This window comes from Phytophthora infestans, genomic scaffold, assembly GCF_000142945.1.
Source record: "Phytophthora infestans T30-4 supercont1.236 genomic scaffold, whole genome shotgun sequence".
In the NCBI taxonomy this organism is placed as follows: Eukaryota; Oomycota; class Peronosporomycetes; order Peronosporales; family Peronosporaceae; genus Phytophthora; species Phytophthora infestans.
Window position 1 is genome coordinate 80,987 of NW_003303523.1, and position 10,681 is coordinate 91,667.

The following is a 10,681-nucleotide window of genomic DNA, read 5'->3' on the forward strand; positions in this document are numbered from 1 at the left end:
CAGCACGCGGTCCATTCGAATAGTCGGGGAACCCTTGTTTGGAGGCGCCACCGGCGCAGAGCGAGTCTTCCAGGTCAACGAAGCTCGTGATGCTTGACTGCAGTAGCTGCGCAAAGGCGACATCCTTCTCCTTCACGCGCTGCACCTTTAGGTGCCACTGCGATAGCAGCACTGCGAACTGGACCGCGCGTCCGAAGAGAGACTTCGACTTATGCACCCACTCTAACGTCGAGAATCGTGTATAGACATGTAGCGTCTTTTCTGGCAGCTGGGACGTAACAAGATCTTTCACAGCGAGAAGTAACGCCAAATCTTCTTTCTCAGCAGGATGGTAGTTCATCTCGCTCTCCTTGACACCAGACCGAGAACCCGTACGGGGTGTAACTGTGCCTTCATGTTCTCGCATTAGCGTAGTGCTCAACGCCCATTCATTCGCAAAGAGCATGACGAAAACTTGCTTTCGACCGATCGAAGTGCCTGAGGATGGGTGAATGTGAAACACTCGTCTTTCAATCTTTTGAAGGAACGACGTGCCACAGAAAGGCCACCTTCAACGACAAAGTCTTCATCCTTGAGCTGGTACAGCGCCGCACCGTAGACCGCGAAGTCTTGAATGAAGCGGCTGTAGTAATTAACCGCTCCAAGAAACGACTGCATGCCCTTCTTGCTCGTTGGAAGCGAAAGCTCGGTGATGGCCGCAAGCTTCTTGCGGTCAGCTCTGATACCTTCTGGCGAAATTTTATGCGACAGAAAGTCCACCTTGGGTTGGCAAAAGATACTCTTGGTGAAGCTAATGCTGATCCGACACTGTGCAAATCTTGCTAGCAATCCCTCCTAGCAGTGTTGGTTAAACCACTGGTGGTATACTCCATTAACACCAATCACCATGGTTGTCCGTTTTTTTTCTGGAGTTTTGGTGGCGTTACTATGGTTATTTGGTGTTATTACTGGCAATTAGTATGGTGTACGCATTGTGTATGTAATGTTGCTACACGAAAAAAAACTCAAGTTGGGTACGCTCAAGATGCGACCAAGCTCCACCACACGAAGTTAGCGGCGGTGTGGTGGCTACGGGGGCAGCTGTGGTCGACCAAGTGGACGAGTTCATGGCACTGGATTCAGAACTTCCTATGCTACCTGTTGTACTTAAGAATGATGACGAAATGACAGTGTTCGCTGAGACGACGCTGATCTTCTTGAACACGACGTACTCCTCTGCTGCAAGACTGAGCGAGCTGTCGCCTGGTAGCTCCACTAGACCCACAATGATGTAGTCCTTCTGCTGTCGGTAGCGTGAACGTATTGGTCTTTAGAGCCTTAGCGCCGGGCCGTAGCGAAAGCTCCACGGTGGAGACGAAGACGCGTGAGGAGACGGAGACGGAGGTGAGCGGTCTCGCGACGACGTCGACGTCGACGTCTGGTGGCCGCGCTATTCGGTCGACCGTGGAGGCCGGTGCAGCCCCGGGTGAGTCGGCTTAGACGGAGGTGTTCCAGTCGCAGGAGGCCGACGGCAGCATCGTGACGAAGACGGTGAAGACGACGACGCGTACTTCGACGAGTGCCAGCGGCGAGCTGGTGAGGACGGTCGAGGTGGAGACCACAACGGAGACGGAGACGACGTCTGGCGAGAAAACCACGACGGTGGAGACGGAGGTGAGCGGTCTCGCGACGACGTCGACGTCTGGTGGCCGCGCTATTCGGTCGACCGTGGAGGCCGGTGCGGCCCCGGGTGAGTCGGTTCAGACGGAGGTGTTCCAGTCGCAGGAGGTCGACGGCAGCATACGGTGAAGACGATGACGCTGTTGGGTTGGTATGCAAAGTGGAGCACACTTCCTGCATCTCATACGAGCTACCAGCTAATTCATTATCTTAATATGTTGGTGTTATGTTGTCCTACTACGGTAGGTTTCAAATAAATGCTGTGTTGTCTACAGACGCCATTTATTGTCCAGACGGCTCGACGATAGGCTACTTAGTTTGGGACTCGCTAAACCTTCCAGAAGTCGCTGAGTTTTATGTGCTCAGGCTGCATTCGTAGTCGAATGTTCCTCTCCATTTACTTCGCACAAATGTGTACTGCGTGTATTTATCTCAACGCACTTCAACTGGAAGACCCTACCATAGTTTATCGTTTCATCGACTGGCTGATCAAACCTGCCCCTCTCAGCGGAAGCGCACCGGGCTCGCAAAATGCCAAACTGCATTTAAACCATCACATAGAGTTAGCACAAATACCCGAGTTAGTGCTGTCACGAACGATTTACCTGGATCTTCAGTTAATGCTTTCGACGTATCCCATAGCTCCGCCAACGAAATCTTCTGACCACGTAGCCCCGTCAGCCACTTTTTCCCTGTGGGAAACTTGGCGGTCGTTAAAAAGAAAGGAAATGGGCTCCTTAATAGACTCCTTGGAATGTCTTCCCTCGGACTGCTGCCGCAATTTTGATAATCTTGTCTCTGAACGCCACGCTCAGCTTCGTCACTGCCCCGGTCTGCCGCGGTAGTATTGCTCTCGATCTACTGTCAGAATCACTACAGTACGACGCTCGATCGGCCAGATAACTCACTGATCTCAACCACAGCCCCTGTGATTCGGTGGCGGCACGTCTTCATCTCCATCTAGCTCTGCCAGAACAGCACCCCAGTATTCAAAAGCATCGTCCGCCCCCCAACTCACTTCCTGGTTCGTCGTCTGACTCGTCTTCAGTATCGACTTGGTTGCATTCAAATCGTTCGTCTTGGCGTCGAGGGCGCTCTGTTGGGTTGATCAGCTTTTTAATACGCTGGGATTTCAAGATGCTATCAAGCTGATCCGACTCACGAACCTTCTTCCGAACAGCGGCGATCTTTCGAGCCTTCTCCACCGACATCTCGTTCGGTTCTGCTGTGTGAATCAGCGCTCACTCACTGAAGTAGCGCTCGCATGTTGCTGTGTTGACCACAATAGACAGCACTTGCATCGCAAGTATCGACAACTTGCTAAAAGGCATGTCATCGCGCATGAAATCCCAGAACGAACTGACGGTACTGAACCCTCCGTGTGGTGGAAGTGCTAGCTTTCCTTTCAGCCACTTGTAAATATCCTCTCCTAAGTTGCCGGGGTCCAGACGCGTGAATCGCCGATAAATAGTAAACGCCGATGCGGCACAGGGAAGCCTATCGTTGTCAGCGGGGTCCTTGTTTAACAGCTTTTGAGCGGCATTGGTGTGTAAAGGATGTAAAAATAGAGCGAGCAACATGAGCGGCTGCTCACACTGCTTCCATCGTTGCTCCACTTGCTTGATAAGGTTGCGCGTGCCAAACGGACGCACCGAAAATCCTTTGAATATATCCATGTAGCACACACCAACATCCGCGAGCGAGTTCTCGTCGCGCTGCAACTTCAAAGAGGCAAATGCAAGCGGACGCACCACCTCTTCAGCGTCTTTAAGCCGTTCCCAAAATGATCCTCTGCTAAAAACGCGTGCAGCATCAGGAAAATCATCGCCAGCTCGAAACTTAAACTCTAGTAGCTCAAGCGCACTTTGAACGCGCAACAACGATGCAAAACATCCATGCATGCTGTTCCAACGGGTTTCACATAATTGTTTTAGATTCAGGAAATATCCATAAGTATCCACCATGCACGTCCTTGCTTCGACTAACCACTTTGCGGAAGACGCATTCAGAGCATTGACCGCGTCTGATGCTTGCTTGGTGACCTCAGAAAAATCTGACTTCAGAACTGCCTTGACTAAATTGTTTAGATCATGAGCAAAACAGATCTGAAATGAGATATGCGGCCACCGTAGACTTAAAATTCGTCGTGCCCGCGCGCATTGTCCGGCATTATCGGTAACAACGCCACCAATTGTCCAACCATCACTCTGCATCTTTTCCATCACACCTTCCATTTGTTCCGCAATTGCGATAGCGTCATGCCTGGGTCCCGTAGGAAGCAAAGCGTATGTCATACCACACCCAAAAAGAACCAATTGGCAACCAAGCAAGTGAGCGCGAGAAATGTTCTGCCAAACATCACTTAAGAAATTCACGCGCGCACCTTCATTAGCACATTGTACATTACGAAGTGCCGTGCTATCTTGGCTCTCGCAGTCGAAAGCGTACGCGTCTAGAATGGGTCCACCAAGCTTCTTGCGGGTTGGTAGTGGGAAGATGTCAGCGATCATCTTGCTTACGTGACGCAGAAAACGCACAGTAGATAAGCGCTCAATAAAACTGTCAGGAAGCCGATTATCAGCTTGAAACTCAACTAGTAATCTCATGAAGATCTCTCCCTCCGCGTCATGCGATGGTCCTGAAAAAAACTGGTCGATACGCTTCTGTCTTTTCTCACTTCGTGTCGAGGACGCATCGTCGTGAACAGACGAACTGCTATTAGGTTGAAAGGCTGTTGAGCTGGAAGAACGGCTAGCAGCTTCCACAGAGTTGCGTGTTTGAATATAGGCTTGATAGAATTTACAGCTCTTGAGATGGCTTCTATAGTTTTCCGGCCTCCCTCGAAGTCTCTTCGGCTCAGGGACAGGAGGCTCGTGCGGTGTTGCGCGGTGACTACCCTCAGCTGGCTGCCGCGAAGCACGATACGCATTGTTGCAGTGGTTGCAAATGTGGTATGTCCGGTTGTTACCGGCGTCTTCATGCAAGTCTGTGAACTCGTCGCGCTCTTGGCACGATGGGTGGCCCATGCTTCGGTACGGTGAAGTGTTCGATGTGCGATAGCTAAATACACTTGTCGAGCGTGCGTATTTCAGAAATAGAGACTTGCTGTATGTGGTATCAGTATTACTTTGACTGTGGAGACCGGATCACTCCGTCCAACCAACCGCCAGGTGCACTGGTTTTACACTGGTGTTTTCTACACCAAAACCATGGTTTATCCAGGATTTTTATAAAACCATTAAATCCAAAAACCAAAAACCAGCCAACACTGCTCATAGCTCCCTGTTTACTGCAATAACGTATGAAAAAACACACCCTCATAAATATAAGGCGACGGAGTGATCCCGCCACAGTGAGTAATTTGGCAAGCACGAGCTCTCGATGGACAGTGTCGAGCGCACGAACCGCGGATGGGATGCCGGCTGACTGTTTACTTGCGCAAGTAGCTCAGCCACCAACCACTGGCTGGCCGCGTCCGCTGTTTGCTTTTCAGCTTCATTCGCGAATCTGCGTCGGAGACCACAAGCGCATCGAATTGCTGCCAGCGGGCAAGTGTTCATTGGCAGCAATTCGTCAGCGGCACCTCGGTAGTCATTCCTGTTTTTGTCCATCGGGTGAGTGAGTGCCTATTATCTACTGTAGTGCCACTCAATTTGCACACTCGCTCTTGTTTTGTACACCGTTTCTAACGTGATTGTTGTCACTTCAACAGCGGATGGGCTATCCAGTGAGTTGTTATCAATTGAGTGGCATGCATCCAGTCACTCACGTGAAGGTCGTGCGCAGCTCCAACAAGTTCAAGGCCTACAAGAAGCTCGAGCCCAGCTTGTCCCGGCGGGCATCTGGCACCGGGTCCGACTACTTGATTGCTGTCGAGATTCCAGACGATATTCATATTCATGTGTCTACACTGTCCTGTCAGACCGTCACACCGACCGTCGTTGGACATCATTGGGTTGACCAAGGCCTATCGAGGCTCGAGTCACCCACGCTGACAACTTGAAGCTGTTCAAGGTACGGCATCTGGTACCTGCAACTCGAAGCACGCCGAGCAACTGTCCTGGTAAGCTTGGTCGAGGGCGATTCATGGTCGAGCTCAAGTGTCATCAGCAACTGCGGATGAAGCGACATCAAGGTGCAAGTGAAGTTCAAGCATCGAGGCACCAGCTACTGGCACACAACAAAAGTCGAGTTGCATCGTAGACACATTATAGTGGACAAGTTGCATTCCAAGGCAACTGCGTGCTGTTTAACCAAGCTCAAGCTCAGCCGTGCTCAACCACTACCGTCTTCATGTCTGGGCTGCTCTCGGGCTATGACGATGCTTGTCAGTGCACCAAATCTGCTGAGTCCAAGCCATCAATGCTGTACGTACTGCTGTGCTCAACCAGTTCTCGTACGCGGTGCTGTGTTCACTCCATGCATCTACGTCATCAACGTCAAGAGTCCTGCCTACCACTAGCCAACAGCCTTGTCGCTCCGTATGTTGACTTCGCGTGTCCCCGTGCTCGACTGGAGTCTGGTTCACTATGACGTACGCTCGATCACGTTGATGCGGCCATCCCATTCGCCTCGACAGTGCTCCACAGCATCGGCGGGATCGGTGGCTTTGCTCATGTGTACGGCAGACCTGCAACCTATCGAAGCCACATGGAAGTCACCTCCATAACAAGACCAAGAGCTCTCTATCATCCCGCGCATGCAGGACCTCGACGTCGTGAACGAGTTCAATCGGGTATGACCGTTGTCCGATCTTCGGCAAGGGTCGCGTGAAGGTGATTGGTATCGGCTCAGTTCCTCGATGCGTTGGATACGCATCTGGTTGGTGTCGGCACTGTTCGTTGATGTCCCAGCGGCCTTAGTCCAGGTGGTCCAGGTGGATCGACAAGTCTACGCAGAGCTGCAGCGTGTGGCACCTGGGAATCCAGTCTCTGCCTATGCGTTAGTCTCCTGGTCAGCCTTTGACAATGCGCTCGAGGCCTCTGGCGGTACTGCTAGTGTCGAAGCCTACGAAGTTCAGTACGCAGTGTCTGGGTCAGGCGTCTGGCAGTCGCTGGGGGATTCACTGACCGGATTTCGCGTCGACTTGGGTGCTCAAGCCACGGAACACGTGCCCAAGCAGCGTATTTTCACTCGTGCAGACGATGGCGAGTCCATCAACGATGGGTATTTCAGACTTGGCTTGTCGTATGAAGGCTCCAGTCCGAGTATCCTGGGCGGACGAGCTACTGCTGGTGTGGTGACGCCTCCGATCGCTTTTGACGCCAGTGCAGACGCCATGAAGACAGCGATCGAGTCTCTGGAGCAGGTCACACAGGTGCAGGTGGAGAGGAATGCGCTGGACGCTGATGGAGCGTTCGAGTGGATCATTCTCTTTGATCTCGTGGCGTACGACGGCGAAGATCCGCTGCCGTTGCTGTCGCTGTATACAGAGACGGTGTCAGCTCAGTGGACTGGAGACGGAGACCAAGTAGCTGTTCAGTATCTGCGCATGGCTCCGAGTTCTCCTGATCGACATGGACGTATTTGCTCGGATGAATGCAGCTACCAAGTCACGGGACTGCAGACTGGTCGAGCCTTCAGCTTCCGTGTTCGAGCGCAGTATTCGTACGCTATTGGCTGGAGTTCATGGAGTGCAAGTAGTGAACCACTGGAGATCCCAGCGACGCCAGTACCGCGAGCTCCTTCAACCCCCGAGCTACTAGCGGCAACGACTTCTCATGTCACGATCTCGTGGCGTATGCGTCGAGAACTCACGCAGGAAAATGGCATCTTTGCTAGGGAATTCTTCCCCGTCACCAGCTTCCAGGCTCAGCAACAATGCGACAGTGAGATCGGCTGGACTACGATCAGTGAGCGTATACCGCCGGGGTTTAGTGGCAACAGTGACACCTTTGTAACTGTTGTTGCGTCCTTGGATCGTCCGCCAGGTTCCACCTGCGAGTTTCGAGTTGCTGCGACGAATGCCAACGGCCAAGGACCTTTCAGTTTGCCTTCAGCCAAATTCACAACGTTGCAAACAGCTCCGGGTGCTGTGGCGAACTTACGGGTAGCTCGAAACCCGCTTACTGTGGTCTGGAACACGCCTGAGGTGCTGGGCGGACATGCACTGGAAGAGCTAACCTACGATGTGGAATACCGCACAACTCTCGGCTCGACGTGGACGCGATTGCCAGCTGAGCTGGTGGACTGCAGCAGTCGACTCGCCAACATCTCAATGACGTCGCTGAAAGGATACACCACGTACGTCACGCGCGTCAGAGCGGTAGCTGAACGGCAAGCTGGTAGCTTCTCCCAGTCCGCAGAGTTCCTGACAGATTACACGGTTGAAGACGAATCGAACAGCGACAACGTCAAGGATTTAACCCTTGGAACACGCCAAGTGGTGATTGCTGCAGCTCGTCAGCAATGCGCTAACACACAGGACTGGTACTACGTCCAGTTGACTGGGAACGGCGGCAGTGGCGGCTCTACCAGTGGCGATGAAGCCAAACCTGGCGAGCACGGAGCTGTTCTTGTCTTTCCAGTCACGTGGTCGGGCGAAAGACTGGCGGAACATTCTTTTTTCTACACGGGAAGTGTCCAGACCTATCGAGTTCCAATTGACCAGTCTGCTCCTCATCTTGCGCATCGAATTGTTGCTCTTGATGTCTACGCTTGGGGCGCTGGGGGAGCTGGTGCGAGGTCTTCAAACGGAGCTTCAAGCGACTTGAGTAACGGCGGAGGAGGCGCCTTTGCACGTGGAGTTTTCCGTGTCAGTGCCGGTGATGCTGTGGACATTTTAGTTGGCGGTGGAGGCCTTCAAGACGGTCGGGGTGGGTTCAACGGCGGTGGAAACGGCGGCACAGGCGATTTCCCAGGCGGCGGAGGCGGTGGCGCGTCTGAAGTGCGCGTAAATGGACGAACAGCCGTCGTAGCTGCTGGAGGTGGCGGTGCGGGCTCGACGGATTACTGTTGTGCCCCATGGAGGAGGCGGCGGTGGCTTGGATGAAGCAGAGTCTGGTCTTGCACCGGATGCAACAGCGATCCCACTCGACTCACGTGTGACTGGACAAGCAGCTAGAGACGAATATCATTCCTCGAATGTACCGGGAGACACGAAAGACTTCGAGGGACTCCCAGCGAGACATGGACACCTCGACTGGGGCTTTGCTGCGAGTAGTGCAGACTACTTCGTTCTAGCAACTGGAGGCACAGGCGCCACGCCAACAACGGCAGGTGTGGCGGGGACTGCAGGTTCCTATCGCTATTCTCTTGAAGGCACGTGTCTGTTGAACCCGCAGACATCTCTGGTGGACGTCGCCGTGTCTCCGTTGACAGCATCGCATTGGCCTTCGAATGGTCGAAATGGAAGTGGCGGGAGTGGACAGAGTGGCAAACAAGCGGGTGGAGGCGGAGGTGGAGGGTTTTTCGGTGGCGGAGGAGGAGGCGCAGGTGTTGACGGAGCTGGAGGCGGTCGTAGTCGGGAGCAGTATGTTCATCTTCGGAGGCACAGCGGGAGGTACTGGCTCGGAACTGAGCGACTTGTATCGACTGGATTATACCCCCAGTGTGGCGCTCGGTGTCGCGCCAACTGCTCGATGGACGCAACTTGCGTCTCTGACCGACAGAGAAAGCCCCAGTATCGCTGAGAGGAGAGTTCATGCAGGACGGGCAACGTTGCTGACTCCGTTTGAGTTGATGGCTGTCGGGCGTGGACTCAAGTCTCCTCGACGAGCGTCTCTCGGGTCCAGGACGGCGATGGCAGCTTCTCGCTTCGAGTCGCAACTGGACGTTCGTTTGAAGCGTCTCGAAGATCTGATCGACGGATGGAGAACTGTCGCTACTGCATCTGGAGAGGATGAGAGCGCTCTTGACGAACAGCGTCCTGTGCCTCGGTACTGGGCTGCTAGCGCCTTTGTTTCCTCACTGCCAGGCAGTAAGGTGCCGCGTGTATTCCTGTTCGGCGGCCAAGATGACACGACGCTGCTGGACGATTTTTGGAGTCTGGAACTGGCTCAGCTAGATGAGGATTTCCCTCAAGATCGTCGAAAGAGTCAACGGATCAGAGCGTGTGCGTGGAGACAAGAGAACTCGGTGTACAGGACACAGTGGACATCGTCTTGTGGGGCAAGCAATACGGCAGCTGCAGTAGATAAATGCACACTGGAGATGCTGCTGTTGTACGCATGGTGCGACGAGTATTACCAGTCGATTGGATTATAAACAACATAGAGTGTATCTATTATAATGAGAGCGGTTTTGCGTAGGAATCAAATTGCACATGGCCTTGCTTGGAAGTGATTGCTGTGTAGATGCTTGTTCAATCTTCCTTTACCATAACGTTACAGCAAGTTTGATAGGGGCCAGTATTGAAAGCTTCAACTTGGAGAGGATACCCACATTTGGCGGTGAGCAAGCTGGTACCAGCGAATTGGTACACTGATGCAAAGAATTTTTGGAGATACAAACCCGGATGGGTATTTTGCATCTGGACCTAATCTGTGTATGCTGATAATTCTTATTTGCGTTCCCCTCAATATCACGATCATTCTACCCTCATAGCTCCCTGTTTACTGCAATAACGTATGAAAAAACACACCCTCATAAATATAAGGCGACGGAGTGATCCCGCCACAGTGAGTAATTTGGCAAGCACGAGCTCTCGATGGACAGTGTCGAGCGCACGAACCGCGGATGGGATGCCGGCTGACTGTTTACTTGCGCAAGTAGCTCAGCCACCAACCACTGGCTGGCCGCGTCCGCTGTTTGCTTTTCAGCTTCATTCGCGAATCTGCGTCGGAGACCACAAGCGCATCGAATTGCTGCCAGCGGGCAAGTGTTCATTGGCAGCAATTCGTCAGCGGCACCTCGGTAGTCATTCCTGTTTTTGTCCATCGGGTGAGTGAGTGCCTATTATCTACTGTAGTGCCACTCAATTTGCACACTCGCTCTTGTTTTGTACACCGTTTCTAACGTGATTGTTGTCACTTCAACAGCGGATGGGCTATCCAGTGAGTTGTTATCAATTGAGTGGCATGCA

At 52.9% G+C, this 10,681-nt stretch overlaps 4 protein-coding genes across 4 annotated transcripts; 3 read left to right on the forward strand and 1 right to left on the reverse strand.

The window, feature by feature from the left end:
- Positions 1–3,417: 3,417 nt before the first annotated feature.
- Positions 3,418–3,872, reverse strand: PITG_20987 (uncharacterized protein; the record flags this gene model as incomplete). The annotated part of the gene is made up of 2 exons (XM_002895158.1): positions 3,418–3,424; positions 3,541–3,872. The coding sequence occupies 2 exons, from the start codon at positions 3,870–3,872 to the stop codon at positions 3,418–3,420; spliced, it is 339 nt and encodes a 112-aa protein (XP_002895204.1).
- Positions 3,873–4,637: 765 nt separating this feature from the next.
- PITG_20988 (uncharacterized protein) lies at positions 4,638–5,662 on the forward strand (the record flags this gene model as incomplete). Its single annotated transcript, XM_002895159.1, has 2 exons — positions 4,638–4,691; positions 5,372–5,662. The coding sequence occupies 2 exons, from the start codon at positions 4,638–4,640 to the stop codon at positions 5,660–5,662; spliced, it is 345 nt and encodes a 114-aa protein (XP_002895205.1).
- A 696-nt stretch (positions 5,663–6,358) lies between these two features.
- Positions 6,359–8,650, forward strand: PITG_20989 (uncharacterized protein; the record flags this gene model as incomplete). The annotated part of the gene is made up of 2 exons (XM_002895160.1): positions 6,359–6,394; positions 6,536–8,650. 2 exons carry the CDS (start codon positions 6,359–6,361, stop codon positions 8,648–8,650), a joined length of 2,151 nt encoding a protein of 716 aa, XP_002895206.1.
- Positions 8,651–8,997: 347 nt separating this feature from the next.
- PITG_20990 (uncharacterized protein) lies at positions 8,998–10,516 on the forward strand (the record flags this gene model as incomplete). Its single annotated transcript, XM_002895161.1, has 2 exons — positions 8,998–9,712; positions 10,377–10,516. The coding sequence occupies 2 exons, from the start codon at positions 8,998–9,000 to the stop codon at positions 10,514–10,516; spliced, it is 855 nt and encodes a 284-aa protein (XP_002895207.1).
- Positions 10,517–10,681: the final 165 nt, after the last annotated feature.